The sequence below is a fragment of the Vombatus ursinus genome, unplaced genomic scaffold (genome assembly GCF_900497805.2).
Source record: "Vombatus ursinus unplaced genomic scaffold, bare-nosed wombat genome assembly UNPS02014941.1, whole genome shotgun sequence".
NCBI classification, from domain to species: domain Eukaryota; kingdom Metazoa; phylum Chordata; class Mammalia; order Diprotodontia; family Vombatidae; genus Vombatus; species Vombatus ursinus.
In genome coordinates this window covers 5,238,998-5,258,784 of record NW_020954719.1, presented here as the reverse complement: position 1 = coordinate 5,258,784, position 19,787 = coordinate 5,238,998, and the positions used below count along the sequence as shown (strand labels likewise).

Sequence of the window (19,787 nt, the reverse complement as noted above, 5' to 3'; positions counted from 1 at the left end):
AAGTTCCCAGTGTCAGAGGTAACTCTACAGAGGTTGTTATAGAATAGATGACCCCAAATTTTTTAGTTATCCATAGGAAAGGGAAGAGAAAGTCTGGACAGAAATGAAACCCCCTCGACAATGTTTCCCACTCTCTCTTTCCCCCCATTCTCTGACAAAGAAATGACCCATGTCTTTGCCAAAGTCAACCCATTTATATGTACACTTGATTTCTTCCCCTCCAGTCTTCACCAATAGATTGCATCCTCTGTCACCCCTTCCTCCCAGATCTTCAACTTCTTCCTGTCTAATAGTTCCTTCTCTACTGCTTTCAAATATGTCCATGTCTCCTCTGTCCTCCAAAAAAACCCTTTACTGGATCCTACCATCCCTTCAAATAATTGTCCTTTATCTCTCCTTCCTTCCCCCCCTTTTTTTTTGGCTAGGCAATGGGGTTAAGTGACTTGCCCAAGGTCACACAGCTAGTACACATCAAGTGTCTAAGGCCAAATTTGAACTCAGGTCCTCCTGACTCCAGGGCAGGTGCTCTATCCACTGTGCCTAGCTGTTCCTCTTTCCTCCTTTTCTAAACCAAACTCCTTGAAAAAAAATAGTCTCTATTTACTGTTTCTTCCTCTCTCACTCACTTCTCAATATCTTGTAGGCTTCCTTCTGACCTTATCATTTAATAGAAGCTATGTCGACAATTATTTCTTAATTGCTTTATCTGAGGAACTTTTCTTTCTAGGTATATCCACTGCATTTAATACTGTTAACCGCTCGCTCCTCCTGGACACTCCTTCTTCTTTCTACTTTCATGACTCTCTCCTGGTTAGCTTCCTACCTGTCTAATCATTCGTTCTCCATATTCTTTGCATATTCATCATCCACACCATTCCTCCTAACTGTGGGTGTTCCCTAAGGTGCTCTTCTGGACCCTCTTGTCTATACATTCTTTCTCTCTTGGTAACCTCACAAGCTCTTATGGATTTAACTAACATCTCCATGCAGATAACTCACACATATATATGTGTATATCTATGTGTAGATATAAATACATACATATATATATATATATACATATATATTTATTTATACACTCATCCGTATGTGTATGTGGGGGGGGGTGTATCTAGGCCCAGATTTCAGTCCCATATTACCACTTGTCTACTGGACATTTCATCCTTTCTTCCTCACCCTCTGTCACCCACATATCCAATAAGTTTCCAAACCTTGATATTTCTACCTGTACAACATCTCTCCCATCAGACCCTTTCTCCATATTCACACAGCTACCCTCTTTGTTCAGGCTCTCATCACCTCTCACCTAGTTTATTGCAACAGCTTCCAAAAAAGTCCCCAGCTTCCTAATTGTTCTCCCTCCCTCAAGTCTCTCGCCACTCTAATCCATGCTCACACACTGCTGCCGAAGTAATTTTCCCTAAGTATAGATTTGACCGTGTGACTGCCCTGCTCAGTTAACTCCAGTGGCTCCCTATTGCCTTTAGAATAATATATAAAGACCTCTGTTCAGCTTTTATAGCCCATCACAAACTGCCCCCAGTGGTTAAACCTGTCTTTTCAGCCCCACTGGACTCCTGCACTGTGCTACCCAGCAAAACTGTCCTCTGTTTCTTACATATGACACTCCATCTCCTGTCTCATTGACTTCCAATATGCCTGGAATTTACTCCCTCCTTTCTTTTGCCTCATTGAGTCCCAAACTGCCTTGAATTAATTCAAATATATTTGGATTTATTCACTTTCTATTTTTGTAGATTTACAAATTTACTTGTCTCCCCTGATAGAATATAAGCTCCTTATGAGTGAGGATTATTTTATTCTTTGTACTTGTATCACTACCTAGTGCAGTGCCTGGTACATAATAGGGGCTTAATAAATGTTGATTGACTGATGGTATAATAAAATGAGCAGATACAGGATGAGGATCTAGGCATCTTCTTTCCTCACCTCAGACACTATGGAGCCCTTTTCCAACCTGGTGCTAAATGAGGATTCCAAGGATCCCTCTGTGACCCTGGACCTGTCCCAGCTCTCCATGCTACCCCACCTGGCTGATCTGGTCAGTTACAGCATCCAGAAAGTTATTGGCTTTGCCAAGATGATTCCAGGATTCCGGTAAGAAGCCTTAATTCTGGATAATAAAAGTGGTTTATATCTAATCTCCATATTCTTTTAATGCAAAACTACACAAAATTACCCTCAGTGTCTACCCCATGCTGAGGGATAGGTTTGTTAAGTGTATATTTTTAAACAAGGTCGTCTTCCTGGAGAAAGATGGGTTACTAGTTTAAGTGGTTGAAATTGAATCTGACTTGAACAAATAACTATATAATGTCTGACTATATACAAGGAGCATGCTTTTGTGTCCCTGTGGAAGTCTATACTGACTTTCCTTCTCTGGATAGGAGAGTCTGCTAAAGGAATAACAGAACTTTAGAATTAGAAAGGACCTTAGACATTATCTAACCCAACGACTTCATTTTACAAATAAGGAATTGAAGTGATTTGCCCAAAGGCACCCAAATAGCTAGCAGAGAAGCCTGGCTCCTACTTTCATATTATTTCCAGTAAGCAGTGCCTCCTTCAACTCTCTTCAAGAACTTATCAGATTCATTCACAAGTTCATTTCGGAAAGACTTTGTCCTGTTAATAAAGACAGTATATATTGCAGTACCTTTGCCTGAGAACCTGTACAGTTGTAATAAGTCTTAACAAAATTTAAGGTGTTTTCAAAATGTTGTGAAGGTTAGAGTTTTATGGGTAACTTTTTGTTGTTGTTGGTTAGTTTTATGGCGTGCTTCTTTTTCCTCAGGTTGGGAGGGCTCCAGTCACATTAAGGTAGAAGCAAACTTTGAAGTACAGTGGGCTGCCCTGTGGGATTCTCCAATCCCATAGCATTATGCCTCATCTCAACAGCATCAGTGACTGATAAACTGCTGTCTCCCCAACATAATTATGGTCATTGACCAATCAGTGCAGGGCTCTTCCCAGTTATTCTCCAACCTCTCTTGGCCAGTATCATTTTATTTTACGTTCCTACCTGCCCCAAAACTAATAGGTCTCCAACATTCTTGGCCAAAACAAACCAGAAAACACTTTAGAAAACTCCAAAGCATTTTGACATATTTGGCAAAAATAACGTATTTGACAAAACATGTGAAGTGGTCTTAAGAAGATCTTACTTCAAAATATGAGAACTCACCTCCCACTACTACTGAGCAGAAGTGGGGGGGGCCCCACAAATGTAGAACATTGTATATGTTATCAGATTTTTTCAATATATGTAACAGTTTTACTGTTTTTTGCTCTTCTTTTTCATTTCAAAAAAATTCTTTGTTATATGGTGTGGGAGAGGAAGGGGACAAAAGGGGAAATAGGCTATATGAAACAACAAATATCAATAAAAATTTATTTAACTTTTAAAAAATAATATCTTATTTTTTTGTGCTTTTTTTGCTGAGGCAATTGGGGTTGAGTGACTTGCCCAGGGTCACACAGCTAGTGTCAAGTGTCTGAGGCCAGATTTGAACTTAGGTCCTCCTGACTCCAAGGCCAGAGCTAAATCCACTGCGCCACCTAGCTGCCCCATCTTATCTTAATACTTTTTAAAATCGTGATTTAATCAGTGTGGTGATAGAAATCACTACCCTTTCCATGACTTAATAGGTGGTTTTTCATGAATAACCATGACCAACTCACAGATGATGAAACTCCCTGAACCAAGCTACACTGGTCCTCAAACAACAGATGTACTGCCTATCATGAGACCTATGGAGCCTTTCCACCTAGGCTGGACCTTTCAGAGCTTACATTCTGCGGGCACGTCCTCTGAGAACTTAGGATCACCTCCATGCCACAGCAGAGTATCAGAGTAAAATGTTATTAGTTAGGTGGCACAATGATTAGACCTCTAGACTTGTAGTCAGGAAGACCTGAGGTTCAAATCTGGCTTCAAACACTTACTATATATGTGAAGTTGGGCAAGTCACTTAACTTTACTGTGCCTCAGTTTCCTTATCTGTAAAATGGATGTAATAACAGTACCTACCTCCCAGCATTTTATCTTCCAAGAGGATAAAATGAGATAATACTTGTAAAGTGCTTTACAAATTTTAAAGCCTAGATAAATGCTTTAACATTACTAAAAGGGTGGCTTAATTGTATTCAAATAGAGTAAGCACAGCAGGGATGTGTCATAGCAATCCATAGCACAGTCGTAGCAATCAAGCAACGAGCAAGTTGACTGTGACTGTGTCTGCCACATACCCAGCATGTGCCCACTTGGAATTGGCAAAATATCCCCTTTGTTCAGTAAATCCCTACTTCTCACCCCCATCCAATATGTTATGGTTTGCAAATACGGTTTAGCATAGAGCTAACATTTGTTTTGTGAGAAAAATCATAAACAGCACAGTGTACCTCTTTTCTACACCATTGCAACATAGTTCTATTTTAATGAGACTTAATTACAAGTACCACAGTTCTGACTGAAATGAGAATCCACCTTGTATGCAATGGTGGATTGTACTGGGACCCCTAAGGAATCGTTCATTCAGTAAGAATCCTAAATTCTGCCTCCTTCCTTTCACACCCTGCTCACTTCAGTGGCTCTCAGTGACTTTAGTCTCACTTTCTAGATCCTAGATGAGCAAATCCCTATTTCCCTTGGTTTTCCCCGAGGCTGGAATGCCCTGCTTGAAAGGCCAGAGAGAGAGAGAGTTGTTGGCAAATTCAATAGACGCTTAGATGATAACATGAACTAATCAATCAATGCTAGTTGTTGGTAGTAAAAGATATGTCTAGCAGAAAGAATATTAGATTTGAAATAAAATCCTGACATTTCTCTGGGCTTTAGTTTCCTCAATAGTAAAATGTGAGAATTGGACTAGATCGGGGTGCTGAACCTTGGGTCCACAGCGGTCCCAAGGGATGCATGGATAGATTTGGGGAGAGGGGGTTGTGGGATGGGAAAAAATTACATCTTTATTTTCATTAACAGTAAATGTAGTATTTCTTTCAGTTATGAAAGTAGTCAACAAACATTATTTTGAGGAGTCCACAAGCTTCACTAGACTGCCAAAGGGTCTATGAGACACACAAACAATTCCTATATAGGCACGTGACTACCAGAGTGAAAGCTCACTATAGGCCAAGGACTAGATGATTTCTGAGGTACCTTAAGGATCTTAAAAACTCTCTTCCTCTGAATCAATGCCAATGTTTTGTTTTGTTTTGTTTTGTTTTCTCACTGCAGACCAAGTCTGCCTAGACAAGTGCCTTCTGGAAGGACAATGGTACAGCTTGTGCCAAGGTCCAGGGTGGTAAAGATCAGGGTGAAGACCTCAGGGCCCAGGTGGGACCCACGTGGGGTTGGGCAGGGCAGGCAGTTTCCCAGCAACCTGGTTCTTCTAGTTTATGAGCTTGAGGGTTCTATTATTCCAAGAACTGAAGGAACAGTAGCTTTATCCCTTGTGGCTTTGATCTTGGTGCCCAGCAGTAGGAGTGGAAGGTGGAGGGTTTAGGGAAGGGAGAATGAGACTATGTGAATAGGTTAGGGGTGGGGGGGGATACATTAGGAAACCCCTATATAAGCATGTGACCAGCATAGACTGGGAGCTGAGTATGGGCCTGGCCTTGGCCCTGTTCCAGTGCTCAGAACAGTGCCTGGCACATAGTAGGTGCTTGTTGACTGCTTGACTGTTCTTCCTTAGCCTCTAGGCTAGGCATTAAAAGGCTTAGGTCCTACAAGTTATCTTTTCCCCTAGAAGGAAGGAGACACTATAAGGAAATCATTGTTGGGGTATCAAAACAGACCCCAAGTATCCACAAACATCCTTTAGGCTGAAAGCTAAGAGATGATAGAGCTCTCTGCTGTCTGGCCTTGACACCCTTGAGTTTCTTTGTCAAAGAAACACTGACTCAACTGAAGTCCATAGGGGCCAATAGCTCCAGGGGTCCTTGATGATTAGGCTAGATAGGAGCCAGGACTTGCTGGTGGGAAGGGAAGGCAGGGAGATGTGAAGGGAGAGGCTAAGTTCTAGAAGGGCAGGGAGGGCTACTCTTGGAACTAGAAGCCCATTCCAACAAACTCTTCAGAATGTGACCTACCCCTAGGTACCACCAGGTGCCCCAACTGGAAGATGTTATTGCCAAACACTTCAAGTATGAGGGGTGTGAACCTGTGTATAGCTGGAAGGACCAATAGCAGTAGTCCCATTGGTTCATAAAACGTTAGAGCTGAAGGTTCTGATTTGAATGACGTCTTGATATTTGATTTGCCTTTTCAGCAACACGTTATTTAGGCCACTTGTCCTTAAGACATAAAAAGCACTTACTATTGATATGATGATCAGTAAATGTCCAAACTGCACATGGCTGATTACCAGCTGAAACGAAGACAAGGAGATGCTATAGTGTAGGTTATAATCAGTATCCTTCCAGTCTAGATGCCTTTGTCCTAAGTCCAACCCATTCCCTACCCTGGTCATTCTCTGCCTTGCTATGATAGAAATAATTTTTTTTCTTTTAGTTTGCTTTTTTTCCCACCCATATAAGCTTCTTCTAAGTTCTTAAAAGAATGAGGAATGAACCAGGCTAAACTGAACCATTCTTTACATTTGTAAAGTTTTCAAAGTTCTTTCAATTCCTAAGACTTCAGGCAGGCTACTAGAACCTGGTTTCTCCCTTCTCCTGAAATCTCTTTCTTACTTCCCCTTCATTTTTCTCCTCTCCTTTGTCACTGTTCCTTTACTTTTTACCAAGGGTGTTCGGATTCTCCTCATTTTTTATCTTAAATTGTATTCACAGAAAAATTTTGTTCAAATCACAGGAAGCAGTGGCCTCTCTATACTACAGTTCTGGTCAGGCCATATCTAGAGTACATTTTGAAGGACATTAACAAACTGGAACTTATCTTCTGAGGAGAAACTGAATGATAGGCATCTAGAAAACCATGTAATATGATTCACGATAGAAGGTACTGGAGATAAATTAGTCTAGAGAAGATAAAATTGGGGACGAAGGGAGCAGCATTTGGAAATATATCATTAAATAGTTTAAGGACTATTTAATAGTAATTAATAATTTAATAAGGACTGTTATAGAAGACTATATATACCTCTCAAAGACTCTGAGCTTTGTCATTCATAGTCTCATACTACTACACTTGGGACTAACAATCTCCTTCCACCTCTTTGTCTTCCCATTCTTGCACTTATCAATCACTAGCCACATAGGAAAATGGTATCTCTAACCTCCTGTTTTCTCATACTGTCCTACTCAGTCCTATCCCACTAATGCCTCATTCTAACCCTACCCACCTCTTTCACTGCACCATCTGGAATTCCTGTTCCAAGGTGAACAAACTTCCTTTCAGTTTGGACAATTTTCTCTTACATTCCTTCCATCTTCCAGTTCTCATTGAAATTTGACATCTGATTGATGACACTGAATCGCCAGCCGTCCTCTCCAACAGTGACTGTACCCTCACTCACACACCTCCTCTCCATCACCCTACCAACCCCATACACACACTGTTCCTGGTGGGGAGGGGAGATGGAATTGGAATACTCCTTTCTCTCCATTGCCTCTTTCAGATTTTTTTTTACTACCATCACTCAATACCTTGTCCTTCAAAGTTCACTATTAAAATTTTTTTTTTGCTTAGGCAATCAGGGTTAAGTGACTTGCCCAGAGTCACACAGCTAGTAAGTGTCAAGTGTCTGAGGTCAGATTTGAACCCAGGTCCTCCTGACTCCAAGGCCGGAGCTCTATCCACTGCGCCACCCAGCTGCCCCTAACTATTAAAATTTTTCATCCAATCTAGATCGTAGCAACTGTTGAGTACTAGGTCTCAAACCATTCTTCCTCCCTTCTCAAAGAGTTCTGCACCTGCTTCACTAACTTCTGCTCTTACACTTTTGTTGTTGAGTCATTTCAGTTGTTTCTGACTCTTCATGACCCCATTTGAGGTTTTCTTGGCAAAGATGCTGGAGTGGTTTCCCATTTCCTTCTTCAACTCATTTTACGGATGAGGCAAACAGAAGTAAGTGGCTTGCCCAGGGTGACACAGCTAGTAAGCGTCTAAGGTTGGATTTTAACTCAAGTCTTTCTGACTCCAGGCCCAGCACTCTGTCCACTGTGCCACCCAGCTCCTTTACACTAGGGAACTCGAACATACATATTGATGTTCCCTCAAACTTTCTAGCCCCCCATTTCTTTAGTTTCTTTGAATCCCAGGACCTACTACTTTACTCAACCTCACTCATGTACAAGGATGGATGATCATACCCTCAATCTCATCATTACTCATGAGTTAGTTTACTTCCTTAATTAAAAACTCTGACATTCCTCTAAAGTCTAAACTGCTATCATCTAGTCTCTCCCTGTGCCTCACCTCTTCTAAACCTTTTCTCCATCCTCATCTCACCCTCCAATACCTCCACCCTTGAGTTTTTCCTCAGGTCATTCTCCTGCTCTGACTTTACTCTTTAATCTCAAACCTATAGTTATCCAATTCAGTACAATACTGTCCTCTACTCTCCTCATCCCCTTGTCCTATTCTGATCATTTCTTGCCAAATCTCAACCCTAGATTGCTCTTACCATCTGCTTCCTCCACATGCTGCCAATCAGAGCTGGAGGAAGTCAGATAGCCTTGCTGACTAGGTATATCCATGATAATCAACTTCAACTGGGCCCTCACCAGAGCAAGGCAATTTGTTTGTTCCTCTCTAATTGATTCTCTATGTAACTCTCCACACAAAAGCTATTTCAAACTTTCTCTTCTCTCCTCAAACTTACCATACCTCTTTCTCCCCACCCTCTTCCCCTTTCAGCTGATGGCCTTCTCTTCTACTTTACAGATAAAATTGAGATTATCCAACATGAGATCTCTCCTCTTCATCACAAAGCCCCTTAACATCGTCCCATCTCTTTCTCCTCATCTGCCTCAGTCTATGATAGTGGAATGACTCTTTTCCTTGCCCAAGTCAACCAATCTACATGTATCCTTAATATCATACCCTCCCGTCTTCTCTAGCATGTTATATCTTCAGTCAACCCCCTTCTCTCTAAACTTCAGCCTCTCTCAAAATAATGGTTTCTTCCCCATTGCCTTCAAACATGCCCAACTCTCTCTCATCCTTAGAAAACATTCACTTAAGCTTTGCCGTCCCCTTAAAATATCATCCTCTGTTTCTCCTCTCTCAGCCAAAGTCCTTGAAAAAACTGCCTACATTCACTACTTTCTTCTTTTTGTGGTCCTCAACCCTTAGCAATCTAACTTCCTAACTGATCACTCGACTGAAACTGCTCTCTCCAAAGTTACCAAGGATCTCTTAAATGCCAAATCTGGTTGTCTTTCTCAGTTCCTCATCCTTCTTGACATATCTTTTCATTTGACATTGTTGACTACCTGGATACTCTGGGTTTTTGTGACACTCCTCTCTCCTGGGTCTCTTTTCTGTCTTTACACTCAATTTCTTATTGACTTAATCAACTGACATGGGTTTAACTATCATCTCATTGGTTGTATATATGTATATGTGTTTAAATATGTGTATGTATATATACATGCATGTGAATACATTGTGTATACACTATATACATCTATATAAATATAGATATAGATATAAATATAAATATTTCTCTCCACACACTCCTACCCCCAACCTCAGTCTTCTGCCTGAACATCATTTCCAGATCACCTAAACTAGATCAACTAAATATCTTGGAGACATCTTAAACTCAACTTGTCAAAAACATTATCTTTCCCCAAAACTTTTCTATTTCTATTGAAGACATCCCCATTCCCCAGGGTTATAACTTTAGTCTTATCCTTTCCTCCTCATTCTCCTATACTCCATATATCTTATCAGCTGCTAAGTCTTGCTGTTTCTACCTCCTCATTGTCTCTCATATCCATACTGTCTCTGTCCTTGCACAAACATCAACTTGCTTCAGTTCTTTGTCACCTCTCATCTAGACTATTGTAGCAACTGCCAAACTAGCCTCCCTTTCTCAAGTCTCTCCAAGCTCCAGTCCATCCTACATGCTGCTACCAAAGCAACTTTCCTTAAATGCACATCTCACCATATGACTCCCCTACTCAAACAATTTCGGTGGCTCCATATTACCTCTAGGATAAAAATAAACTTTTTCTTAGCTTTTAAATCCCTTCATAACCTGACCCCAACCTCATTGGACATTACTCTCCCTCCAAGTATCTGTGATGTAGCCAAACTGACCTCTGTGTTCCTAATCCATGACCCTCTGCCATCTCTATACCTTTGCACTGGCTGAACCTGGAATGCACTTCTTCCTCACCTGAACTTCATAGAATTTCTCCCTTCCTTCAAAATTCATGAAACCTTTTTTGATACCCTCAAATGATTGTGCCTTCCCTTCCAAACTACCTTTTACTTAGTTACTTTGTATTTATTTGTATATATTTGTATATATTCTCTGTATACAAATATATATATTTGTATATATTCTCTTTATATGTAGTCTACACAGCTCACTTGATCCAAAGGTTTGACCTGCCTGATAATTTTTTTTTTAGAAAATGTTTTACCTAATTATCTAACACACCTGATCTAGTCGTGATGGTATGGGCCTTGAAAGATTGGTAGGATTTCTGCCAGGAAAGAGGGTATTTCAGTCATAGCGAATTATGTGAAATGAAGGGTTTGGACTAGATGACCTTTAAGGTCACTTCTGACGCTAAATCTGAGGTCACTTCTGACGCTAAATCTCAGATCCTATGATCTGATATGAGTGAAAGCACAGAGGGAGGAGGAAAGTGAGAATTATATTCATGGAACAGCATACTTACAGGTAAGTACACACAAAAGCATAGTTTGCCTAGAAAATCTATAGAACAGATATAGAAGGAAGAAACTAGAGGAGGATTTTGCTCCTATTCACCTTGGGGAGGAAAAGAGGAAAAGGGAGGAAAAGCAAGGATCCAGAAAATCTATGTACTCTGGCAGCCCCAGGCTACTCTCCTGCCAGGCCAATGTAGTGACTCAAAGCAAACGAGCTAATCATTGGCTAAGAACTTACCATATTATTTAACATGCTGTTAAATCAATGTCAGCATGCAAAGAAATTCCCATAGCCTCTGACTGCCTGTTACTGCAGCTTCTGCTGCGTCAGGTTTGGCTGGCCAGGGTTAGGGAAGGTTTGGAGTAGGAAAAATTTAGAGAGACCATCTATTCTAACAGCCTTACCTTATGCATGAATTCCCCTACCACATTTTCTGCCCCCACTTTAAAACCACCATGTTATTACTTGCCTTGATACTTAAATTGCAGACTCTCTTGGTTTTTTATTACCTATTTTTTAAAATTACCTTTTTTATTATTAGTTTTGCCCTTATATGAAGAAGAATGGTGTGATAGAAAGAACACTGAATGAGGAGATAGGATTTTGGCCCCAAAAAGAGATATAACTTCTTTTTGAATGTGGAGGGTCCACAAATATGGAACATTGCATATGGTGTCAGATATTTTTAACGCATTGATTGGTTTTGCTGAATTTTTTCTTCCTCTTAAAAAAAAGTTCTTTGCCATAAAGAATAACTTTCTGGGAGAAGACAAGAGGAGAGATGCAGGGGAAAATCTAGGCTATGTCAAAACAAAAGATAGCAGTAACAGCTAATATTTATATAGTGCTTATGTGCTGAACACTATGATGTCAACAAAAATCTATTTTTAAAAAAATAAGACCCAGGTTCTTATCCTAGCACCACCAATCACAACATGTGTGACATTGGGAAAATTATTCATCCTCTCCAGTCCCTCAGATTTCTCATTCGTTAAAACATTGGCTCCATTATTTACCTCCTATGATCATTGGGAAGATGAAATGAGATATATTGTATGTAAGGCTCTTTGTAACTCTATAAATGAGAATCATTATTAGTACTCTTTTTAATAAGTTTGTAAACTCCTTAAAGACAGAAATAATTTTATTTACTTTTTCTGCATGTCTTCTGCATGCTAGGCACAAAAGTGTCCTGTGACTAGCATTGCATTGCTGACTTGGGTTTGTAGTAATGGCCAATACCCTGGGCTCATTCTCTATGCCCCCCACATCCCCACCTCTGCTTCACAGAGACCTCACCTCTGAGGACCAGATTGTGCTGCTCAAATCGAGTGCCATAGAAGTGATCATGCTCCGCTCCAACCAATCCTTCATCATGGATGACATGTCTTGGACCTGTGGTAGCCAAGAGTATAAGTACCGTGCCAGTGATGTCACAAAAGGTGAGTCACTGCAGGCCCTCTTCACCCAATCTCTCCTAGACCCAGAAAAATCGGTGGAGGATTGGGAGAGTGAGAGAAGCAACTCAGCTAGCTTCATGTTGAGGGGCTGAACTCTGAACACTGCCCACAATCCATGGCCTTTCTCCTCCACAGCTGGACACAGCCTGGAACTAATTGAACCACTCATCAAGTTCCAGATTGGGTTGAAGAAGCTAAACTTGCATGAAGAAGAACACGTCTTACTCATGGCCATCTGCATTGTGTCCCCAGGTATGGGGCCTACAGCCAAGACCAGAGGAGTCAGGGAGGTCCAAGGAAAACTGGAATCTGGCTGGGTGGGGAAGGAGAGGCCTACTGGGGAGCATGGCATGAGTCGGGTATGAGGTAGGAAGGGAGATTCCCACATGATTGCATCCAAGCTATGTCGAGAGAAAAGATAAATGACTCATCTTTATTCTCAAATCCAAATCCAGTCCTGAATAGAATGGAAAAGGTTTCTTCTCAAGCCAGCACTTATCCCATGAGTAAATGGTTACCTAGATCTGTGGCTAAGAAAGATGTAGTGGGGAGGGGGAAGTGTCTGAGGAGCCCCAGTGTCAGTGCTATATTGAGGGGGTTCAGAGAAGCCACCCCTGCCACTCTCTCTCCTACAGACCGACCTGGAGTGCAGGACGCAGCACTCGTCGAGGCCATCCAAGACCGGCTGTCCAACACATTGCAGACCTATATTCGCTGCCGCCACCCTCCACCTGGCAGTCACCTGCTCTATGCTAAGATGATCCAGAAGCTAGCAGACCTGCGCAGTCTCAATGAGGAACACTCAAAGCAGTACCGCTGCCTCTCCTTCCAACCAGAGCACAGCATGAAGCTCACCCCCCTCGTGCTTGAGGTGTTTGGCAATGAGATCTCGTGATTGGAGCAGCCAGTGCTACTACCTGGGCAGGAGGCACACTCCAAGGGGGTGGTGCAAATGGGCATCCAGCTCCAGAATCCTTTGGTTACTTGCTGCTGAGCAGCACTCCCCACCCCTCTGTAGCTCAGCCCCCTCCTTGCCTTCCTTCCCTTCCCTCCTCCCACCCCAGGTCAATCCTTTCTCCTGTCCAGTTTGTGTGCCAGGGGTCCAAGGACCTCTCCCCACCCTATGCCCTTTTGACGGCTTCCCAGCCCCTTTGGACCTCAGTTAAAAGTCACTGTTTGACAAGGAAACTCAAAGGGGACAGGGATCAGAGGACAGAAACCTCAATGTTAAGGCTTGGCTTGGGGATGGATACCTGTATCTTCCCTAACATGGTAGCCAGCAGGTATTGTGAGATCATGTAATAGACACATGTCCACTCCTCAGGGACAGAGCCACCTGTACCTCCAAGACACCCGAGTCCTAGAGGGATCCTTCAGCCCTACCCCGTCTCCAAAGATGAATAATTTGCTTGCATATATGCATTTCCCTGGCAGGCCTGTACCACTTAGGAATTATAGTAGGGTTGGATTTGGGGAGTCCAGGAAGACTAGGAAAGGTGCAGGACATTCACTACAATGGTTTTCCTGGGACATGGTGACTGTGGTAATAGTTACCTACCTTCCCAAACTTTCCACCCTTCCTCTCTGGCTCTTCAGTGCCCACACTGCTTCTGTGTTACCATAGTAAGTGCCTCCAGAGCCTCTATGGTAGCAGCAGCAATAGTAGTAAGTAGACCCCTTGCCCTGAGCTTGGAACCCAATCAGCTGCATCTTCATTCATAGAATGGGGGCAACCATCAGGGAGCTCACCTGCTAAGGGAGCTACATGAAAGACAAAAGTTATAATGGAGAAAGCAAGAGAAGGGAAATCCATCTCTTGTCTTCTGTTGCAACTCCCAGGAATGTTGATAGTAGGAGGGGAGGGGGAGGACATACAGAGCTAGCCTCCTAAGCCTTCACAACCTCTTCCTGGATTTCAGAGGCTGCGCTGTAAGGAGCTGTAGTGTGACAGAACACAAAAAGTCCCTTGAAACAGAAAGCATCATTCCCCACTCTAACCCCTATCTCAACAATGCTTTACCTCCCATCCTAAGAGAAAGATTCCCTAAGGTTCTTTCTCATCCTGGTCCCCATCCCTCCAGCATCTGCTCCTTTCATCCACTTAGTTGGAAAATTGGAAAGCCCTCCTTCTCAGTGAATAAGGAGGGCAAAGAAAAAAAGCTCCAGAAGTTGGCTCCCTTTCTCAAAAGAACTCTATTCCCAGAATAGATGCCCTTCACTCACCTATCACCTCAAGACATCATCCTCTAAGAGCGAACCTCAGAGCCAAGGTCACACTCTCCTTCCCATTAGGCTGGAATTCTTCTGCCTCAGGTCCTCACCCAAGTAGTACTAAAAAATATTTAAAGGGGCCGGGTGCCTCCTACCCATAGGAGAGAAAGTAAGACTAAAAAACAATAGCCCTGGTTCCCTTCTTTTCTTATTCCCTACTTTGGGCCAAAAAGGAAGCCTAAAGTGACCCTGTTCTCTGCATGGGACAGAACTTCAAGTTCATCTATTTTGACAAAGCACCAGGCAGAGAGTAAGTGGGATACCATCACACAGGTTACTCAGGAATGGGTTCATTCAATGAGAGGTGTAGGTGGGAAGGGTACAGTTGATGTGGAAGGACAGTTGGGGTAAAGGGTTATTCTGAAGCAGTATCTTTCCATAGCAGGGATTCTTAACATATTTGTGTCATGGACCCCTTGGGTAGTCTAGTGAAGCCTTCTCAGAATAATATTTTTAAATGTATTAAATACATCAGATTACAAAGGAAGCCAATCATATTAAAATAATCAAAATATATTTTTTTAAATTTCACCCATCTCATGTTAAGAATCCCTTTCTATATGGATCTCTCAGTATAAATAGTTACTAGGCTGCAGGACATATGTAAATAGGTGATGTATGTTAATGGAAACAATGCTAAAGAATGGTCAGAACTCTTCTGAGACCACCTGGCAGGAGGACAGCCCTTTCTTTTCCTTTTGCTTTCTTTGGTCTTCCTAATATCCCTGACTGGAATCAGAGAACATTAGAGCAGAAAGAGACTTTAAAGGTCATCTAGTCCAACCCTCAATGCCGTCATTTTAAAGATGAAGAAACCGAAGCCCAGACTGGCAACCTCCTCAGGGTCACACAATCTGTTGGGATTACAAACTGACACTAAGATCCGAGACTGACACATACACTGTTGGTGAAAGAACTGTGCCAGAAGCCAGGGCCTCTCCCTCAGGTGGAAGATTGGGAAGCCCTGCTCTCCAGTGAAAAGGGAGGGGGGGCAGAGATCGAAGAGCTCCAGATCTTGGCTCCTTTCCTCAAGCCAATTTCCAATCTAGTGCTTTTTTCCCCCATTATACTAAACTGCAGTCCAAATAAAATGTCTCAATTTGTTCAGTCCCTTTGGATCGACTCTGCGCTTTAGGAAGAAGTTTTGTCTGGGGAGTCCTTCCTTCTTGGCTGTTTCCCTGTTGTAACAGGGTAGCTTGGTTAATGTCAATATAAACTGGATTGTATTCTGACCATGGCTTCATGGGGCCTCCCTTGCCTGTATAATGCTATTGCCTTACCAATAAAGTGCATTTGGCTTTGTTACGTCTCCACCTTCCCAGCTCTGGGACTGACCTCCGAATGAACTAGAAGAGCTAACTCTGGAATGGATACACTGAAAGTATCCATTACCTAGCCCAGAAGGCTCCTAGCTTTCTGTCCAGTGACATGGACATCAACCCACATCAGATACACTGGTAAGGGGAAGAATCAGCTAGCATCCATAGTATGGCTACTTAATTTTAGAAAAAGGAATAATGAGAAATGTGGGCACTAGTCTGGCCCATTCATCCAGAAAGGGGTGCTATACTAGTAAAGAAGAAACAGGTAGAAATTTTAAAATTGAAATTTTGGGTTATCATGCATAATGATATCTTTTCCTGGAGGATAGATCTCTAGCAATCTGGTGAAGTTGCATGAGGGCATATTTTAACTCAATTAAGAAAAAATTACCCAATAAATAAACCTATACCAAAATGGAATGAGCTACCTGGAAGGTAGAGAGTTCACTGTGATTAAAGGTTTTCAAGCAGGGTTGAATAATCACTTATTGGGAGTGTTGGAGATTCCCATTTTAGATCAAGGTTAGAAAACATATCTTCTGATGTCTCAACTCTACAGTTCTGTGGATCTAAGAAGCCTAGTGATTATATACAAAGGGTGACAAATAGACTGGAGCCAAAAAAAAAAAAAATCTGTTGATGACTACCTGGGAATCAGCTTATTATAGGAAGAAAGACATCTTTTGAAAAAAGGAAAGATAAGTGAGTGGGGAGAGACAATAAATCATAGAGTAGTCTAGATTCAGGATGTTAAAGTCAAATTAATGAAATGAATAGATAGATAGGTAGATAGGGCAAATAAATGCAGCAAATCACCAGGCTGGGTGAACAGAGTACTGAAAGAACTTAAAAATGAATTTGGGGGATTATTGGTTCAAATATATAACTTGTCTTCATAAAAGATCTCTGTGGTAGAAGATTGGTGAGTGACTAAGGTGATCCTTATACATCAGAGAGATGCCAGGGAGAACCTGGGGAACTTAGTATCAATGAAACAGCATGGTGTAGTGAATAAGGCACTGGACTTGGAGTTTGGAAGACCTGGGTTCAAATCCTGCCTTAGATATTTACTAGCTATGTGACCCTGAGCAAGTCACTTAACTTCTCCAGGCCTCAGTTTCCTTATTTGTAAAATATGTGGGTTGTACTCCACCTCTGAAGCCCCTTATAGCTCTGGATGTATGACTACAGGCTCTGAACAACTTTTCAGAAGTCTATAACAAACAAGAAAAACCCTTAGGGGAAAATGCAAAATGGTTTCTATAAGGAGAAATTGTTTCTCATGAATTGTTTGCAGTTCTTTGAAGGAGTAAATATGGATAGGAAACTGGTTTAGAGCTAGGAGACAAAGGATGGGAACAGAATCACAAAATATTGCTATCAGAACAGACCTCAGGGGTTATCTGGTCCATTCTTCCCTTTACAACATCCATTCTCCAGATGAAGATCTCAAGTTCTTGGGAACACCCTACATCCTAAAATAACACATTACACTTTGGAACAACTCTAATTGCTAGGAAGTCAAAATCTATCTCTGACACTTCTTTCCACTGTTCCTTGTTCTGATGTATGGGAACAAGCTGTTGTCATTGTTCAGTCATGTCCAATTCTTCATGACTCCATTTGGGGTTTTCTTGGCAAAGATACTGGAGTGTTTTGCCATTTCCTTCTCCAGCTTATTTTACAGATGAGGACATTGAAGCAATCAGGGTTAAGTGACTTGCCCAGGGTCATACAGTTAGTAAGTATCTGAAGCCAAACTTGAACTCAGGAAGATGAGTCTTCCTGACTTCAGGCCTGGCACTCTATCCACCTAACTGCCCCTATGGGAATGAGTAGAACTAGCTTAATCCCTCTTCCATGGGACAGTTCTTCAAATAATTCATGACTGCTATCATTCACTCCACCATTGTCTTCTCTTCCCCAGCCTAAAAAAAATTTCTCTAATTGATCCTTGTATGGTACGACTTCTGGTCTCATCATCATCCTGGTAAGGAGGTTACAAACTCAAGGTTGTGAATGTTCATACCTAAAATGTAGAGCCATAACAGGACCAGACATGATCTGCCCAAGAAAAGTGAATAGTTGATTAAATAGATAGTGTTTGAGAATAGGGTTTGGATTTCTGGATCATGGCTTAAAAGATTGGAATAATGAGCTACGAGCTAAAGATGGCATTCACCAAAGAATGGCAAGAATGTATTTCCCTGAAGTCTTGGGAATCTAATTAGAAGGGCTTTAAAATAAAAGAGGAGGGGAGGTGGAGCAAAGATGATGAAGTAGCAGAAAGGACAGGCAAATTCTATCCCACAAATCCTACACACAGATCTAGAAAATAAACCAGATTGAGTCCTGACTGGGAAATCCAGGAGAAAAAAAATCACAGTGCATCTTTTTCCAGCCCAGAGAAACATAGGGAGACAGAGATATCTGTAGACACTGGAGACTAGCTCTAACCAAGAAAGGTCACCCAGAGTGTTCCAATATAGGAAGAAGCTGTGCCCCAAAGCAAAAAGAGTTCTCATATCCAGTATGAAGGGACTTATCCTTGGACAGAGTGCGGGAACAAGTGCCAACTGGCAGCTGTCACCCACTATCCTGTTCCAAATCATAGATCCAGGGTTGACTGAGGAGGGGACTTGTGCCTATGAGTGGCATTCTAGGATGAAGAGTGGTTGCGGGCGTAATAAGCTAAAAGCAAGTTCAAAAGCAAAAAAACTTATGTGGTTGCAAACCCAGGAACATAATGGGATCTTAGTTCCAGCCTCCAGTTCAGTCACAAACTTGCTGTGGAATAACTAGGGGCAGGAATCCAATATCAAAGGAAAGCCTGCAGTTCTATCACTCTGAATAAGGAGATGGTTGATTGTGGCTGAGTTCAGCTATTGTCTACTGGAAGTCCAACCAAGGGTAAGTCATTAGGCACATTGCTCGGACCCAAACTTGGGTCAGGAACTTATAGAACTCATATAAAAAGGGACTTTGTACTGCATCAGACCATTTTTGAAGCACTATAAGCTTGCAGGTCCCCAGTCCGAGCTGTTCCTGAGACCCTAAAATAATACAACACTCAACTCCCAAGAATGAATGAACAGGTCAGCTCAGATATTCCCTCCAGAACTAAGAGCCCACCCTTAATATGGTCTGAAGTCAGGAAGCAGGCTGAAAGAATGAGCAAGTAAATTTTTAAAATTCTAACATAAAGAGATGTTATGCTGACAAGGATTCTCAAGACACAAACCTCGAAGAAAATGACTCAAAAATATCTACAAGCAACACCTTAAAGGAAAACAGTTTGGGTACAAGCTCAACTCTGTTAAAAGAGTTTTACAATTTTTTAAAATAAATCAAATGAGAGCACTGGGAGAAAAATTAGAAAAAAAAATGAGACCAATGGAATAAAAAATTGGAAATAGAATTATCAGCTTAGCACAAAAGGTAAGAAACCTGATCCAAAAGAAAAAACTCCTTAAAAATTTGAATGGACCACTTGAATGACTCCATGAAACAATAAGAAATATTAAAGGAAAGGGGAAAGACTCAAAAGAGAAGATAAAATATAAGATATCTAATAGCAAAAACAATTGAATTGGAGAAAATGTTAAAGAGACATAATTTAAGAATCATTGTGCTACCTGAAAGCCATCACACAAAAAAAGAATATCAAATTTTAAGAATGCATAAAGAAAAGTCAGATCTCTTAGAACCAGAGAACAAAATAGAAATAGAAAGAATACACCAGTTGCCTCTTGAAAGAAACCCCCAAATGAAAATTACATTATAGCCAAAATTCAGAGCATCTAAGGCAAAGAAAAAATACTACAAATGGCCAGAAAGAAAGAATTCAAATACTGAGGGACCATAGTCAAGATCACGATTTAGCAGCTATCATGATAAAGAAG

General features: G+C 41.5%; 1 protein-coding gene across 1 annotated transcript in view; it reads left to right on the top strand.

The window, feature by feature from the left end:
* The window catches only part of VDR (vitamin D receptor), a 91,834-nt gene extending 76,816 nt beyond the window's left edge, over positions 1-15,018 (top strand). Inside the window, exons 8-11 of the mRNA XM_027844264.1 lie at positions 1,956-2,118; positions 12,123-12,274; positions 12,428-12,544; positions 12,928-15,018. Of these exons, the coding sequence (XP_027700065.1) occupies positions 1,956-2,118; positions 12,123-12,274; positions 12,428-12,544; positions 12,928-13,187 (692 nt within the window). The 3' untranslated portion in view covers positions 13,188-15,018. The remainder of the gene's footprint in view (positions 1-1,955; positions 2,119-12,122; positions 12,275-12,427; positions 12,545-12,927) is intronic.
* The last annotated feature ends 4,769 nt before the right edge of the window (positions 15,019-19,787 follow it).